Source organism: Trichosurus vulpecula, chromosome X (assembly GCF_011100635.1).
Source record: "Trichosurus vulpecula isolate mTriVul1 chromosome X, mTriVul1.pri, whole genome shotgun sequence".
NCBI classification, from domain to species: domain Eukaryota; kingdom Metazoa; phylum Chordata; class Mammalia; order Diprotodontia; family Phalangeridae; genus Trichosurus; species Trichosurus vulpecula.
This window is the reverse complement of record NC_050582.1, coordinates 20,651,284-20,670,183: the sequence shown is the minus strand read 5'-3', so window position 1 is coordinate 20,670,183 and position 18,900 is coordinate 20,651,284. Positions and strand designations below refer to the sequence as shown.

Sequence of the window (18,900 nt, the reverse complement as noted above, 5' to 3'; positions counted from 1 at the left end):
ACACTTAGAACCATAGCCACATGGGGCTGGAAGAACTAGTAACATGTTCCCTGATTTTTTGACAGGGCCACCCTTTATCCATTTAAAAGTAAGATAAACCTTTAAAAATGTAGCCGGGTCTTGGGGAGGAGGGTGAATCAATCTACTCAGGTTATATGATATGCTGAAGACACATAGGTACCAATCAGATGCCCCCATTTCCCTTCTCCTTAAGAAGAACCAGAGCAAACCCAGGTGTATATTTGGGGGATAGTGGTGAGGGAGGTGATGCTATCTTGTAGACTCCTTTTAGATGGTTTTTATGTAATGTCAGCTAGAGAGTTCATAGTCATCTTCGGTAAACTCATCCCTTGCTTCCCAACCCTCTTTTTTGTAAAAATGTTCTCTCTACTATGGCATTAACAGAGGTATAGAAATCAGACTTGCAGTAACATTGGATCTTATCTTCAATTTTTACCAGTGACATTTAATATTGTACGTAAGTCAACTCTCAGTTATCTCTACGTAGACTATTTTATGGACTATTCATGGCAACTTTTTAAAGCAAACCAGGCTAGGGCCCCTGTCAAGTGGTATATATTCACAACATAGACTAATTTTAATATTAACTTACTACAGAATTAGAAAGGCAAATCTGCTGCTATAGAAAAATTTTCCAATGGTAAGAATAAATGTGATTTGGATTATGTGTTATTTTGTGTTCAATGTTCTACTGCAATCTTTTAAAAGGGAACCTTGACAGTTGCTTTCTCTTTAATTCAGAGTCACCCCCAAACAGTACCTTGTCATTTGGATAGAAGACATTTTCATTCTAGTACAATGCTCTGACATAAGTCCTGTCATACGTTTTTCCTCAGATTAGTTAATTTCCACAGTCTGACTACTGTATTTTCAAATGAAAATACTTTGGATTTACTTACTGTCATCTTGCCTTTGTTCTGCAACATCCAATCCAAGTTAGAGTTTCTTAGTTGATTCATATGAAAGTTTGCAAATTCTTAACTATCTGCAGACTGGGAGTTTGCAGTTTTCTGCTCTGATCAGGCTCCATAACTTTGGGTTTTTCTGAGATACTCTGAACCACACTCTCAGTACAAATGCTAAAAGTCATTTGTTTGATGAAATTCAACTGATCAAGGGCCTTTAAAATTAATTTGAGAGTTTTCCTTTTTAGCTTTTGAATCTTCTCTTTCAATTGTGGACCTAGGCATACATACATACTTCCATGCCTAGGGTATATATAATGCAAACAAATAAACCTAACTTCCTAGTTGATTGCTTGAATATTATCTGACATTTTGAGTTCAGAAAAATTAAAATGCTTTGAGCTGTTGGTTTATCCTCTTAGTTTTTTACAGTATTTATTTCTACCTTATCTTGTTTTCTGAACACCACCATCCTTTCCTCACCCTCCTTACTAGGCATTCCTTGTAACAGAGGAAATAAACCATTTCCTTATTCAGCCCCTACTATATATATGTCTTTACACTAAGTGCTGACAGGGATACAAGGAAGTGGGAAACACAATCCCTTCCCTCTCTGGTAGGTGCTGCAGGGAAAGCTTTATTGTCCATAGCCATACAGATAGTAAATGTGGAGGTTAGATTTGAACCTACTTCTTTTTGACACTAAATCTGGTACTTTCTGGATTATAACTCCAAGAATGTATTGTGGCAGAGGACTTTAGAGTTAATTTAGTCCAAATTCCTTCTTTTACAGATGAGGAAATGGAGGCCCAAGCCATTTCCATCCACTCTGTCTTCCATATCCCAATGGCTTCCCCCTCAAATAGATGGTTTGTTTGAGTGAGCACTCACACTTTAGTCAGCCATTTCCAGGTGCACACTCTCTCAGTTGCATGGTTGCAGGAAACATGCACATTTAATGGATTGCAAGACAATAGGATTCCTTGGAGTCTTGTTGGTCATTTCCAATCTGCTATGATGGTAGATTTCTTAAAAGAAATCTCTGCTCTGTATTTATTCTTAAAGAATATAGCCTCACCCTATTGTATCACTTTAAAGTTCACACATATTAATTGAGGATATAACAGTAAATATCCAAGCTGTTGCCCAACATCTTTGAAGAAGGTGCTGAAAAATGAGCTGATCCGTGTCTCACAAAAGCTGGTCCCACAACTTGCAGAAACTATGGGGGAATTTGGATGGAACAAGTGATGGGAAGTAGAGTGACAACATCTGTGTCTATTCATATGCTATAGAAATCAGCTGGAAACCTGCAGACATTAATAATATAGTTAATATGTTCAGGTCAATGGCTCTGTGTTCAATCACACTGCAATATGGCAGTCATTTGAGCATCACAACTCTTTCTGCTAGAAAATCTATCAAAATACAGATGGCAGAAAAAGCTGGAAGTTTGTGTGCCAGATCATGAGAATGATTTTTCTGCCTTTAATTGATGCTTTAATTTTATAAGAACATGCTGATTAATGGACTACTGAATTCTAATCAATTCTTAGCCCTGCTGAACATCTCTGGGGATATTTGCTGTGGACTTGATTCATCACCCCCATTTAGTCTGCCCAGCCTTCACTTTAAAGAAATGACGAGGTCTGATTAACAGTACTTTCAGACTTCTAGCCAGGAATCCCTTTTTCAGTGCAGCTTGCTCAATATTAGAGCATTAACAGTTCAAAAGTGGCATCTAGGAATGAAGGCAAAGGCTGTAATACTATGGTATTCTTGTTGCTTTTGGGTACCTGCTGGGTATTTGCTGCTGAGTTCACAGGCTTTGTCACATTTGAGTCCTTTTTTTCTTAGAGGGAAGATTGCTTCCTTCTTTCCTCTCCTTCCTCCTATTCCTCCCCTCTTTCCTCACCTTTCCCCTGATTCCTTTCCATGGAAGGACTTCTAAAGTTAAATGACATTTGGTAGCTCTGTAGCTGAGGCATGTCTTGCATGCTTTTATTAACTTTCTATACAACCCAATTCCTGCTGTTTGGGTGGTGATGGATCATATTCTTGTGTCAGTACCTGCTGCAGTTTTTAAAACAGTGTTGGAACCTGGGGTGCATGAAACGTTCAAGACATTTAGCTTCAATAAATTACATTGTGTATTTCTTTTATGACTCATTCTCTAAACATATATGAAGAATTGAGGCTGGTTAAAATGGCTTTAGATAAGGCATCAGCATTTCAAGGGGAGTCACTGAGCAAATTCTGAAGTGTATAAAAATTATCATGTGTGGAAAGTGGAATGATGCCCAGTTATTGTCATGAAAAATAGAAAGTGTACCGTAAATTATCTAGGCAGATTATGCCGGCAAATTTGCGTTCACATTTTTGTTGACAAAAGCAAGCAAAGATGTCCCAGTACCCTGTTGACATTGTTCATCATCTCTTGTCTACTTTTGCTTCTCCAAGTAGTCTGGCACAAGCTCCCTTAAACCAGAATTCTTACTTATCTCCCCTATCGAAGGGAAATAATGAACCAGAAAAACTGCAAATTGAGAGGGAGGACACTTCAGCTTTGCTTCAGTCTGAATGTTGTTGCTGCTTATCTGAAGAATGGGATGGGGAATGGAAAGGAGTTCTCAGTCAGGAACCCAAAAGAAAAACTATTCCAAATTCTTGTCCTTCAGTGCGCTTCCCTAGTGTGACTTATTTGAGGTAAAACTTCCCTGCCTTGGATTGATCTCCAAGGCACCCATCTCCTCGGGCCATCATCCTCACCTAAAAATTGTATTCTGTCATAAATCTGAACCACCATAGGCTCTGATTGATGAGCTTTTGTTGTTGTTGCTGCTGCTGCTTTAGCTAGCCCAGATCAAGGCCTATGCAGCATTTACTCACCATCTCCAAACATCTCAGGTACTTTCCTTCCCTTCTAGTTTTCCTTTATGGGTTGTCTTCACCCCCATTTGAATGTCAGTTCCTTGAGAGCAGAGACTGAGTTGCTTGCTTGTCTCTGGATCCTCTTCACTTAGTATAGTACATTAAAGTACTTACTTAGTACATTTATTTCTCTATGTTATATGCCATACTTAAGTAAAATAAACCATTATATTTAGACCAAAAGTGACAACACAAGCCTACTATTCTGACTTGCTGGTGAAAGGTGCCTATCAGCTTTGCTAATATAGTTTAGCCATGGTATATGTACAATGAAGGCAGATTTTTCATTACTACTATTTTTTATACTTTTAAACATTTGTCTAATGCCCAGCCTATACCTCTGCAATTAATTATAAACATCAAACTTATTCCTATATCACCTCTGTTTAATTTCCCAATCATTGGTGGAGGCATCCACAAATCAGTTTTTGAGTTCTTCCCATCCCCAGTCTTTTTGAACTAAGGAACAAAGGAAGCTGACTTTGAGGTAGGCTGTTAGGATATGGGGCAAATGTAACATCAATACTGAAAAGGGCAGCTTTGTATTAGCAGCACAAGCTGTTTTCCTGCTTGTTCAAGTAAATGGATGTTTTTTCCTAGGAGGTGCAATCCCTATTTTCTTTGACTTCCTTTTCTGGCTTTTCATATCTTTCCCAGGTCTTGATGACTGTGTCCAACAGTACATCGATAACTTTGAGGGCGAAAACGTCAATGGAGAACAGCTGCTACGCATAACAGATCAAGAACTTGAGGACCTAGGAGTGATCATTCCTGATCACCAAGAAATCATTTTAGAAGCAGTTGATTTACTGAGTATATTGGTAAGTAAAAATTGGCCTACTTACATCTCTTGTTTTGTTAGTTACTTAAAAATCACTTAAAAGTAAGAACTATATTTCTGTCTATTATACTAAGTCTCAGGGCATTTTTGCTGTTCAGATTCACAGATGGTATTGTTGACTGGTCATTTTTCATAGTTCCATGTCTGAGAATGGGAGTGGCTCCCACCCTTATTGCTCTGGGGTATAGTTGCTGTCTCAGGTCCTAGCTAGGGTGTACAAGGACAAGATGTACGGGAGCTTTTTTTGAAGGAACTTAGACATAGCCTGTCTAAAGCTGCTGCCTTGCAGCAATTGATTTTAAGAGTGGCCTCATAAATCAGCTTGGGAATCCTTGTGAAATCAAAGCTGAGGATTATAGAAGGTGGAGGTGAGAGAGGCTGCCACCTCTACTAAGGCTTCCAATGAATCAAAGGATGAGAAGGGAGTTATTGAGACTAGACATGAGATCCCAGATGATTGTCTCTACTTCTAGGGATAGATTCTCCCTGTTTTCTGTTGGGACTGACTCAATAGCCTCTTCTCTGAACCCAAAGGGCATTTAAGAATTGAGGACTTAAAGTATATAAATACTTGTTTAAAATTTAAAATATTTGTTGAAATATTTGGGGTATTTAAACGAAGTGTTTTAAATGTGAAATTATCATTTCACAGAATCACAGAAGGGAATTCAAAGACTCAAATTAGGTCAGGATTCCCTTTTCAGCATATCCAACAAAAGATCATTTGCATATTCAATAAGCATTTCTGTGCCTAATATGTGCCAGGCACTGTGCTGGGAATACAGAGACAGAAATGAATTAGTTCTTTCCCTCTATGAGCCCACATTCTATTGGGGAGGGCATTTTGGAAATAGCATCAAAATAGACTTTAAATACAAAATGTAAAAAAAAAAATTCTGGCAGGGAGAGCGCTAGAAACTGAAGTGAAACGGGAAGAGAATCAGGATTTGCTTCCTGAGGTACATACCACTTGAGTTGAGCTTTGCAAGAAGATAAGAATTCTAAGAGGCACAGCTGAGGAGGGACTGCCTCCTGTGAAAAGATATGGAGATGAGAGACAGTAACAGTCAGCTGGGCAGTTTGGCTGGTATATAGAGAGCATCAAAGCAAATAACGTAATAAGCTTAGCAAAGTAAGCTGGAGCCTGATTCGAAAGCTTTTGATTGAAGTCCTCCAGTAAGGAGGAATCCACCAAGTCAAGTCAAATAAAGAGATACTTATTAGACACCTACTGTGTGCTAAGTGCCAGAGATTCAAACAAAGATTCCCTTCCCCCACCACTCAAAAAAACCCAGACCCTTGCCTCAGGGAGTTCACAGTCTAATGAGGGAGACAACATGCAAGCAATGTTGTACAAATAAGATATGCTCATGAGAACTTGGAGATAATCAAAGAAGAAAGGGTACTAGCATTAAGGGGGACCAAGAAAGCCTTCTTATGGAAGGTGGGATGTTAGCTGAAACCTATAGGAAACCACAAGATGGAGACAAGGAGGGAGACAATTCCAGGCATAAGGCATAGTCAATGAAAATACATGGAGTTGAGAGACAGAGTGTCATGTGTAAGGAACAGCAAGGAGGCTGCTATCATTGGATCACAGAGTACATGGAAAGGGGTAAGATGTTAAGATGACTGGAAAGATAAGAAGAGGCTAGGTTTGAAGGGTGTTATAAGTCAAACAAAGAATCTTATGTTTGATTCTGAAAGTAATAGGGAGCAACCAGAGTCCATTGAGTAGAGAGCGTCATTGTCAGACCTGCACTTTCAGGAGTTCCCTTTGGCAGCTGAGTGTAGGATGGTCTGGAGTGGGGAGAGACTTGGGGCAGGGAGATCAACCAGCAGGACACTGGAATATTCCAGGCATGAGGTGATGAGGACATGCATCAGGGTAGTGGTAGTGTCAGAAGAGAGAAATAGGTGTATATAAATAATGTTACAAAGGTAGAATACATAGGAGTTGGTATTTGAGTGGATAAGGAAGGTGAGAGAGAATGGGGAGTTGAGGATGACACCTAGGTTGTGAGCCTGAATGCCAGAAAAAGAAAAAGGAAGAAGGGGGTTTGGGGAAAGATAATGAGTTCACTTTTGTACATGTTAAGTTCAAAATGTCTATGAGACATCTAGTTCCAGATGTCCAATCAGAAGTTGAAGATGAGAGACTGTTGGTGAAGAGAAAGGTTCGACATGAATGAGTAGATCTGAGAATACTCTGCCTAGAGATGAAAATAGCTTATCAGATCATTGAATTTAATAGCATAGAAAGAGAAGAGAAGAGGGTTCAGGACAGAGCCTTGGGGGACACCGGCCATTAGTGGGCATGGCCAGTAAAAGAGGCTGAAAAGGAGTAGTCAGAACAGTAGGAGGAGAACCTGGACAGTGCAGTGTCTAGAAAACCTAGAGAAAAGAGAGTACCAAAGGGCAGAAAGTGATCAACAGTGTAAAATGCCGCAGAAAAGGCTATTACATATGGTAATGATGAGGTCACAAGCCAAGCTGCAGAGAGCTAAATAAGGAGCGAGAGGAAAGAAAGTGGAGGCACTGATTAGAGATGATCTTCTCAAGGATTTTAGTCATGAAAAGGAGGAAAGCTGTAGAATGATAGTTATCAGGAATGGATAGGGCAAATGGAGATTTTTTTTGAGAATTGGGGAGACATAGGTAGGGTTGTAGGTAGAAGGGAAGCAGCAAGTAGATAGGGAGGTATTGAAGAGTAAACAGTAGGGATGGCAGTGGAAACAGCCTGTTGGAGAAGACAGTATTGAGTTGGATCACTTCTGGACATGAAGAGGTTAGCCTTGGCAAGGCAAAGAGTTACCTCTTCATGTGAAGCAGGAGTGAAGGATGAGTTAGTGGGGAAAGGCATCTTTATGATGTGAGATGAGGGGTGAAGAAGAGGGAGTTCTTGGGCAATGGTCTCAATTGTTTTCAGTGAAATATGAGCCAACTTTCTTAACTGAGAGCAGGGGCAGGGGACAGGGAGAGGATCCATGGGAGGTTGAAGAGGGATGTTAGGGGGTGGAATGGATAGACTACTTGGTCTGGAGTCAGGAAGACCTGAGTTCAAATCCAGCCTCAGGTACTTACTAGCTATGTGACCCTGGACAAGTCACTTCACCTCTGTTTGCCTCCGTTTCTTCAGCTGCAAATTGGGATAATAATAGTACCTACTTCCCAGGGTTGCTGTGAGGATCAAATGAGACAATATTGTAAAGCACTTAGCCCAGTGCCTGACACTTAGTAGGTGCTTAATAAATGCTAGCTATCTGGAAAGGTTTGGAAACACTACAACGTTATAAGTCAAACAGAATCTTATGTTTGATTCTGTGGTTAAGTGGGATATCAGTTAGGTGAATCAGTTGAAATTATGTAACGTAAAGTTGTAGTGTCCCAAGTCAGTATGGTTTCATGATTTTCTGCATCTTTGTTCAGCAGCCATCAGTAGGAGTGAAGGCAGTGTACAATAGGAGTAAAGGAAGGCTGAGACTTAGTGATGCAAAACTGGTGATCTAATCAGGCAAAGAATTTCAGAGAAGAGGACAGTGGAGAGATGAATTGGTTCACTAAGGGGTCAAGATGGTGAAAAGAGGAGAGTGGAGCAAATGAGTGTTGATGGCCTGGGAAAGAACTGATGGTTGGGGCATTGCAGGTTATGGTGAGATTGAAGAAGAGAGTCAGGGATTTCAAGGGAGAGGTGGAATGCCAACAGATTATGATCAAATAAGGGAATTTGATAGTACATGAAGGTGGCAGTGGTGCATTTGGAGGTGATTGCAAGACGAAGGTTATGACCATCACTAGATGTAGCTGAGGTCGTGGGAAATGAGTAAGTTGAGAAATTCTGAGGTTAAGGTGTTTGAAAAGGAGTATCATTATGTGTGTTGAAGTCCCCTGGTATGAGGGTCAGAATTGTGGAGGAGAGAAAGACTGTGAGCTAGGCGCTGCCTTCATTGAGGAAAGAAGGGGAATATCCTGGAGATTAATAGACAGCAGTTACAGGAATCTTCACTGGCCAGTGGATATGGATTGAGTGAACCTCAAAGGAGGAAACATTCCAGTATTATGGTGGGAGAGGAAGAGCCGAGAAGTGGCAAAGAAATGCTAGGAATATTTTAACTGTCTCACCACAACCAGTGAATCTGAAGCTAGGAGTCAATGTGCCACCAGGGAGCCAGGGAAGCTATGGCATCAGGAGGGCACCAGGTCTTACCAATCACAAGAACACAGAAGGAGTGAGAAAAGAAAAGTAGCTCATTCCATAAATCTGCCTCTTGGTAGGTTCTATCTATTGTTTTTAGTGCAAACTTACTGAGCCATGCAGAACAAGTCTACTAGCAATCAATTAATCAATAAACATTTATTAAGCACCTACTGTGTACCAAGCACTTCTTAGAGTAGTGGCTAGATGGCTCAGCAGATAGGATATTGTACTTGGAGTAAAGGAGACCTGAGTTCAAATCCTGTCACAGATAGTTACTATGTGACCCTGGACAAGTCACTTGGCCTTTATTAGCCTAAAAGTAACTTAGTTTCTTCATCTGTAAAATGTGGATAAAGATAGTGCCTACCTCACAGGGTTGTATATGAAATAGCATATGTATAGTACTTTGCAGATCTTAACATGCTATATAAATGCTCCTGTTTTGAGGAAGCCATGGGATCTCTTTTTGTGATCACTGCTCCCCTCTCTTGATGTTCAATGACCACCCTTTTACTATTATGTTCTCGAATTTTCTCAGAATTCGGCCTTGACGAGTACAAGTCTAAGTTTGGTCTATAGTTTGCAGACTGTTCTTTTCCTTGTTTTGAACGTTAGTACATTTATTTTTGTCTAGTTCTACAGAACATTTTAAATTATCTTTCGGACATCACTGATAGTGATTCAGCAACTCCTAGTTTTCCTTTTCATCAGAATCACTTCTCTTTTTGCCTTAAGAATTTCATTCTTGAAAACTTCTCATATTTCTTGGGCTGACTTTCCATGGAGAATTTGAGTCCATGGGCTCCTACCATTCACTTCTCTGAACCCTTTGAAATCTGTTCTTCCCAAACCTAGGTTAGTGCCTATGAGACTGTGTGCAACCTGGAGTGGTCACTTCTCCATTATTTCTATACTATTAACTGGTTCTTCTTTATTGGTGAGAGTCAGATCTAGACTATTTATTTTCATTTCTTTCCCCACTTTTTGAAGGATGAAATTATCATTTAAGCTAGTTAAGAAATTTAATATTAAATGTTCTCCTTTTGTGAGAGGGAGAAAGAGAGAGAGAGAGAGAGAGTGCTAGCATATGTCTGGATAATTGAAGTCTCTCATCACTGCTATATCATGACTCTTTGCCAGGCTTCTGATCTATTTCCTTTTTCTGTCCAGATGACCTGTAGTAAACTCTGATGATAATTTTCTTCTGTTTATCACCATCTACTCAGTATCACCCAAATGCTTTCCCATCACGCTCCCCAACTCTGGTCCCTGGATTTCCTCATATAAGTGTATCTTCTCCATATACAATACAATTCCACTCTGCCCTCCCTCACCCCATGCCTTTGCCATCCCTTTTCTATGAGGTATAGTCCAGTGTCATAGGTCTCCTCCCACCAAGTCTTAGTGACTTCTGTGAGATCACATTTGCCCCCTTGTATTAGGATCTCGAGCTTACCATTCTCATTTCCCTTATTTTACACATTTGTGTATAGACATTTGTCTGCCTGACACCCCCTTCACCCCATCACCTTGCCTCCCTCCACCCAGGCGAAGGAGCAGACTCTAAGCTTGTCTACAACACCCCTTGGAGACTGAAGCTTCTCTATTAACTTGCCACCTACTGCTACCTCTTAAGCTTTTCGTGTTTCTCTCCCTACATATCATTCATGACCCATTTAGGAGAAAACTGTCCTTTGCTCCTTTGTTCCTGTTATCCTCATCCCCAGCAACCATTCCCTACCAATGTCCCATTGCAACCATGCTTACCCCTTCCACTGTGCCTTCTGGCATTCTCATTCCATGGTGAAAAACTTCTCTTCATCTAGGACCTCTTTCTTTCATACTCCAACTTGTTAGGCCTCACTGAGACTGGGTTTCCTTCCTGATACTGAATCTCTGGCTTTCATTTCCATTAGTTTCATATTTTTGGTGCAATGGTTGTGGAGGAGAAGTCAGAATTCTTCTTGCTTCCTGCTGTCACTTCCAGATATTCTCTTTACCTCCTTTACTCAGCAATTTTTCCTCTTTTGAAGTACACTGAATTAAAATTTTTCACACAGTTCGAAGTAGTATACTGACCCCCAGGTCATTCTCCCTTCTTACTCAATATCTTCCTCCCTTCCTCAACTCTTTGTCTAGGGGATTTTAATAGCTACTTAGAGCAGGGATTCTTAGTCATCTGGAGTCCACAGACTCCAATATAGATAGATTTAAGGGGGAGGCAGTTCTTGATCTTGGATAGGAAAAAATACACCTTTATTTTCACTAACTTGGGAAATTTAGCATTTCTTTTAATTCTTTAAAAACATGATTGTTAGAAGAGGCCCATAGTCGTTTAGTTGTTTTCAGTCACGTCTGACTCTTCATGATCCTACTTGGGTTTTTCTTGGCAAAGATACTGGAGTGGTTTGCCATATTTTTCTCCAGCTCATTTTATAAATGAGGAAACTGAGGCAAACAGGGTTAAGTGACTTGCCCAGAGTCACACATCTAGTAAGTATCTGAAGCCAGATTTAAACTCAGGAAGATGAGTCTTCTTGAGTCCAGGCCCAGCGCTGTATCCACATCTTCCTGAAGAGGGCCATAGGCTTCAAAATGCTGAAAGTGTCCATGACACAGAAAACAAGGTTAAGAACATCTGACTTAGGGGCAGACCTTCTCCTTTTCAAAGCTAACCCCTCCACTTGTGATTCCATTGCCTCCTGGCTTCTCCAGTAGATTTCATTCAGAATCATTCCCCCTCTCTCTTGCATTTCCAACTTTTCCTATTGCTTTCAAACATATCCAAATCTCCTCCATCCTTAAAACAACAACAGCAACAACAAACTCCTTTACTAGACTCTGCCATCCCCTCAAGCTATTGCCACATTCCTCCATATCTCACCTCCCCTTCTTAGCCAATCTCCTTGAAAAAGCTATTTATAGTTTCTTCAGAAGTTAAATGCAAAGCAAAGGGAAGGATCATCTAGGCTACAAGTAGAGCTCCCCCAAAGTCTCCAACCTGGATCCTGGGTTGAAGCACATTGTTCCAGGAAACCAGGGCTGTCCTCCATACCCACAAGGTCGTGTTTGAATATGCTTTGAATTAGTTAAATTGTTCTGTCTAGTTAATATCCCAGCAACTCTTGTTAGATGGTGCCTTCTACATTCTCCATTGTCTTTTCGCATGACAATCAATCATATTATAGTTAGCTAAGGAAGGCTTGTGAGAATTTTGTAAGGCTTACTAAGAAGGATTTCTTCAGGTCGAGGCTGACCTGAAGTAGGGAATATACAGGTCATTATCTGTAGGGGAAGTGCCCATGCTGATGAGATCCTGGATGCCCAAAAGAAGAGGTTAGCAGCAAGCCAGAAAGCTTTGATGTGCTTTTGAGAGGTGATTTCTGGCAGTGTAGAAAGGGCATAGTGAGCTTGGTAGTCACCCTCAAAAGCAGGGGCTCTCTGGGTGCTGCCTTACTGTAGGGTGACTGCCAGGTAACCTTTATCATCTTCTTCCCCAGGTGCCTTAGCCTGATCTATGAGGAAATCAGGGGCCATAGCAATCTGCTAAGTATAATATATATGTGATTTTGAAACTCTTCTCTTAGGTTTCAGTTGGGGCCAGGCTCTTAGTAAGTAGCTGTGTAACCTTAAGGCAAACCACTTCACTTTACTCCTTAGTAGAAAAGAAACTCTGGGAGGGCAGAGACTTGTTTGATTTGGGCCTTTGTATTCCCAGTGCCAGGCACATAGTAGGTGCTCAGTAAATCTTGTTGAATTGTACTGAATTTCCCTTTAAAATCATCTTTAAGGTTCCTTCCAGTCCTAACAGTCTGTGTCTGTGTTATATTCTTAATAATAGCAAAGTCATGGGTTCACTATGCAAAACGACACAATTTCAGAATTTGAGCAAGGCCTGTAACCATACTGTGCTGTGTAGATTCACAATATTAGTTTCTTTTTACCAGTGTTCTCCACTGGGTCCTTTTTTCTGAAATAGAAGACTGCCCTGTTAAAGGAAAATAAAATTGTCTCTTTGCTTGTTCATCCTTATCACTGGGTTCATTTGCTGTGATAATGGACCTTTTGATTTCATTTGATAATGTGATTTTGTGTATTAGTAATTGGGAGCTGGGAGTATCACCAAAGGGGGTAGTTAACACAACATCCACCCCATTTATGTAGCTGAAATGTGATGTGCTGCAGGTTTCCTAGGAGCCCCAGAGCAACGGCAATGCTGTGTGTGTGTTTGTGTGGGGGGTGGGGCGGGGATGGGGGGAGGGAGTAAAAGACTAAGGTGATTTTAAACCTAGCTTCAAAATATTTTATACCAGAAATGTGAACAAAATTGCATCCAGCCTTATTCTTCCCAAAAATTCAGACATAGTAATGAGTTTGTAGTATGTGTTATCAATAATGCCTCTGAAAAATGAATCCATCTACCTTAGTGATTGACTCCTCCATATAGATAAATATAATTCTTGTGGTTCTGACTGTTGCCTTGTGACAGCTGACTATTCTAGCAGTATATTTGGACTCAGGTTTTACTCATAAATATTACTAGAATTATAGGTTTGAAAACTAGAAATTACCCCAGAGATCATCCCTTCATACCCTCTCATTCTAGAGAAGAGGATAAAAGAGGATTGAAGCCCAGAGATGGGAAGTGACTTGGCCAGATCACACAGACCCAATAGCCAAACCAGCTTTGGGATCTTCCTCATTTCAAACCCAATTCTCTTTTTACCCAACACATAATGCTCCTTCTAATAAACAAGAGGAGACTCTCCACCACATGGCTATATTTTCCCCCCATTTCATAGCTGATTCAACTGAAGCACAAAGCACTTAAATCCTTTGTATGTTGTTGTACAGCCAGTCCATTGCCCTAAGGACTGTCCCTGTAGACTACGCTAAGACCTTTTCATGTTGCTTAGCAATGCCAGGCCAGTGAACAAGATGGGGCATCAGGTCCCCAAAACACCATTTGGGCAGTTCATAGATGAGAGAATGTAGTCACCAGTGATGACCCAACTCCAGCATTTTTCACATCTCCTCCTACAGGAGTTAACTTAATTTTGTTAATTAATGATGCGTTACAGTTGCTTAATTGTTTGTTTCCCTTGTGAAAATCCTCCCTGGCTCTATTTTTTACCACTTCATTCTCCAGGTCTAACATAAAGATTCATTTATTATGTTGTACACACATAGACATAAGCCTAACTTTAAAAGAAATTTTAATCTACTGAGCTGAATGCTGTGGATGTTTTTTTTAATCAGTTAAAAATCATTTCCCTTTCTAGCTTTATCATTTTTCTTCCTTTTTAAGTTAGGCCTGACCTTCCATTAGGGATTCAGCTGAAACCACTAAACGCATATCCAAGGGACCCTTGCCCATTGTCTGAATAAAGTGAACATAGTAATCTTGGGAAGTCTCTTATTAATAGGATGAGAGCCTGTCATTTCCATTCCCTCTTTCATATTACCTTGTTAACTTCTTTACTACTTAATTCACTACTTTAGTGGTTCCATCATTTTAGCAATATTTTAATTACTCCTTCCCCCAGTGCAATTCTATGCTCTCTCATCTCGTGTGAGTTTTGTCTCTATTTTTTCCATGAATTCACCATAGAAGGTCCACCAACAATACTATTTTTAAAATATTTTGTAGCTATCTGTGCACCATTCAGGCTTTCCATCTGCTTTTCTGTCACGTATGTTCCTGATGATGCCATTTATACCACTTTCTGCATGTAAGTCAATGTTAGTAATATGCTGCTGCCTTACACCCACCCTATTTCTCTCCATTTTCCCTTGAATCACCCGCACTTCTCATTCTTATGAGATTGTGGTGGTCTATGATTCTCAGTCATAGAATATCACTGAGAGCCTATTGCTGTCAAAAAGAAGAATTTTTGCAGCTGTGAGCAGCTCTGGTTCATTGAAAGTACTGTGTGATTTCCCAAAGGCAATCCAGCCTGCTCTCCTCCTCCTATTCATTTCTGGGCCCAGCTCACTGTCCACCTGCAGTGCCTGTCCAAGAGATATGGACTTATTCCATGTGCTGCCTATCCAACTGAATGTCATAGTCTGGACAATAGGTATTCTTAGCTCGGATGGTTCTCTAACAGTAGATAATCTGGTGCCAAGACTATCCTTGAAGCCAGAGCTTGTGATCCACTGCTGTAGCCTTTGAATGCCCAGGGTCATTTTGATGATGTGATGGGGCATTAGAATAGGGCTTCGGTGGGATAACTTGACACCACTTACACTAAAAAGAATCGATTGCCTTTAGAGCTGCAGTAGATGATCTTTATGTGTGGGGTATTCTGTAAAACTACTTGAGGAAAAAAGTGCTAGCAGTGGAACAGTATTGTTCCTAATAATCTATCAGATTTCAGACTCTTCTTTGCTTTGTCAAAATGTACCCATCCCTTGTTCTGTTTCCAGATAATTTAATAAGCCAATCTGTTCAGATAGGTGATATTCCTGGCAACATGTTTACATTTCACTGGAGGCCCTTTGGAAGACAGTGCCTTTACCCTCAAGGGTGACTGATGATGACAATTTCAAGCATATGGAGCTAGCTGATTGGAAAGAAAGTAGGGACAATATGGCTTTCCTTTTATTTCTGAGCCACCCCTCAAGTGTGAACACCATGTCTGGTAATGGGTCGGATTGCCCCTTCTGGAGCACAACTCTTCTCTCCAATTCCTCCATAATGTATGTGTAAGAGTAACTTTTTCCCCCTTTAGGTGCCCCTTGTATGATACCTAGAGTCTTCTTGGTGCTTTTCTACCCTATTCATATTTGATCATGTGATGCGTCCATTCTTCATTTTATAGAATATAAATATTTTGTTTTCAAATTGTTTTGAGAATTTGTGTGTGGCACTGCCATCTCTTTAGATGTGTGCCATCCCTAACCAAAGTAGCCTATGACTGCACTATAGGAAGGACATCATATCACAGGTTGCCTCCCTCCCCCATCCTTACCACCCCATCACAATGCCTGTTTGTTCTTAATCACTAAAGGGTGGAAAGTACTGACTGAGAAAATTAAGTAACCCTAAGGAAACCAGGTTCATAGTAAAGAGACTCTTGCAGATCTTGTGGCTTTGGGACTTAATTTCTTAGTACCATCAATATACCTAGGGGAATTTGTTGCATATCATTAACTTGTGGTCAAGATTCCCCATATTGTATTCAGCCCATTGATCTAATACAAATAGTCCAGGGACTGCAGTCTAAGGACAAAGGACATATCCTTAGATGGGGGATGATCACTAAGACTAGAGCTGTGAACACCTCTAGGACAACATTTCCTCTGTCCTGCCAGCAACCAAGATCCATACTCTTGTAGATACTAGCTAGCTTTTACCAACACCTTACACTTAGGCCTATCCTTGCCTAACCCCCTGTTTGGATAAATAGAGACATTCAGCATGTCACAGAAACCATTCATTTAGAGCAGACATGGGGAACCTGTGGCCTTGAGGCCACATGTGATCCTCTAGGTCCTCAAGTGTGGCCCTTTGACTGAATCCACTTGTGCTTGAGGACCTAGAGGGCCGCATGTGGCCTCGAAGCCACAGGTTCCCCACCCCTTGGTTAAGAGGATCAGTGATTAGGTCAGTAGACTAAAAGATATCTGGAGGTTCCTTCAGGTTGTCTTATTCTATTTTAAAAAATAATCTACTATTCAAATTAGTTTGTCTTCTATATTTTAAAAAAAGCCTTGATCCCAACAGTCAGTCTGAAGTATATTTTAGTTATTTTAAAGTGTAATCTTATCTGCTGTTTGTTCTTTTGAGGAAGGCATTAAGGTACCATAAGATATTCAGAGGAAAATGACTGCTTTCTGGTCTAAGAACACCTTCGAGTTCACTTTGCACTATGCACTATGGATTGTTGTAACTTAAATCGTTTCTAAAGGTAAATCGAAATTAAAAGAACATTTTGATGGATTGTGTTGAGATTAGTTAACTTTCAACATCTGGTAGGGTGCTTAAGAAAAACCCACTACCAAGATAAACTTCTCATCCAAAAAGTCCATATGTAACAAAATTGGGAGATTATTTGGGGAAATAGCATTTGTATTAATGGTGATCTCATTTGTATTTCTTGGAATCATTGAAATGTCAGTGCACTTTAATTAAATTCTTACGTTATAGAGATTATATAGTATTAAATTAATCTTCAGGGACTCCTTCTTGGAGTTGACTTGATTGTGGAACCAGTTCAAACATTTTAGGGTACCGTAGAAGCAGGAAAACTTGTTGAAACAAACTTTATGAAGAGAAAATGATGGGTTCAGTTTTAAAAGGAAATTGTTTTATTATCCAGTTTTTATACATTTTCTTTTCTTTATTTTTCAGTTAATTTGTAATTATTTTATCTCCCTATCTCCTCTCACCCCTGAAAAAAGGAAAAAGGAAATCCCTTGCAATAAATATGCATAGTCAAGCAAAATAAATCCCCACATTGGCTACGTAAAAACATATGTCTTCTTCTGCATCTTGAGTCTGTCACCTTTGTCATCAGGAATCACGACTGATCATTGCATTGATCGACATTCTTAAATTTTTCAAAGTTGTTTCTCTTTACATTATTGTTGTTACTGTATAAATAATTCTTCTGGCTCTCCTCACCCCATAAATGGTTTCTCAGGTTTCTCTGAAACTGTGCCTTTTGTCGTTTCCTATAGTACAATGATATTCCATTCATAGGACATAATTTGTTCAGCATCACTTCAGTTTTCAGTTCTTTGCCACTATAAAAACAGCAACTATAAATGTTTTTGTACATATGGGTCCTTTTCTTCTTTCTTTGAGCTTTTTTGGACACATGCCTAGTAGTAAGAATTAGTGAGGCCTGTGTCAAAGGATATGCACAGTTCAGTAACGTTGGGGCATAGTTCCAAATTGCTTTTAGAACGGCTGGACCAATTCACAACTCTACCAGCAGTGCATTAATGTGCCTGCTTTCCTGCAGCACCTTCAACATTTGTCGTTTTCCATTTTTGTCATCTTTACCCATTTGAACGTATGAGATGGAACATTGGAGTTGCTTTAATTTGGATTTCTCTAATGTTTATGTTTTTCATATAGCTGTCGATAGTTTGGATTTCTTCCTTTGAAAGTTGCCTGCTAGTGTCCTTTGATCATTTATCAGTTGAGGAAAGGCTGCTATTCTTATAAATTTGAATCTGTTCCTTATATATCTTGGAGATGAAAACTTTATCAAATAAACTTGATGCAGTGCTCTTCCCCCCACCTCCCCAATTGACTGTTTCCCTCCTAATCTTGGCCGCATTCAACCTACACCTTCTCCTTTTAAAAAATTATTTTCATTTTTTTAATGAACAGAAACCTACCTTCTCTCTGTGTCATTTCCCTTTTTCCCATTAAAAAAAAAGAAAAGAAAACTCTTGTAATAAATATGCATAATTAAGCAAAACAAATTCCCATATTGGCCATGTCCCCCCCCCGCCCTGCCCCCTACCCCCACCAAAATATGTCTTGATCAGCATACCTCTTTATCAGAAGATGGAAGCATGTTTCATCAAGAGTCCTCTGGAATCATGAATGATCATACATTGAAAAGAATTTTCTGCCTCTTTTTATAAAGAAGAAAATAGTAGTGAGGGAGAAGGAGTATGCTTAGCACCAGTGCCCTAAGTTTGATGCCAGCTACTTCTCTCCTTCCTCTCTTCTCTTTCTCTCACACAGAGCCCCGTCACAGATTTTTATCCTTCCGTTCTTTCCTTTTAAACCCCTCCATGAAATCCACCCTCCATGGTTAGTTTGTTTTGCTTAGGACTAGTCCTTCCCTTAATCTGCCCTCTCTCTTATTCCTCCTTATACCATCTTTCTCTTTTCCCTTGGTTCTCTGGTGAAATGTATTTCTGCACCATTTTGGTGTGTGCATATTCTTCCTTCCTTTAATTCCAATGAAATTGAGGTTCAAGTGTTGCTTCCTCCCTGTACCCCTCTTCCTCCTTGTTTACATAGTCTTTTATTTGCA

At 40.0% G+C, this 18,900-nt stretch overlaps 1 protein-coding gene across 1 annotated transcript in view; it reads left to right on the top strand.

The window, feature by feature from the left end:
- The window catches only part of LOC118832811 (connector enhancer of kinase suppressor of ras 2-like), a 566,603-nt gene that overhangs the window by 166,799 nt on the left and 380,904 nt on the right, over positions 1 to 18,900 (top strand). The window contains exon 2 of the mRNA XM_036740170.1: positions 4,515 to 4,678. Within this exon, the coding sequence (XP_036596065.1) occupies positions 4,515 to 4,678 (164 nt within the window). The remainder of the gene's footprint in view (positions 1 to 4,514; positions 4,679 to 18,900) is intronic.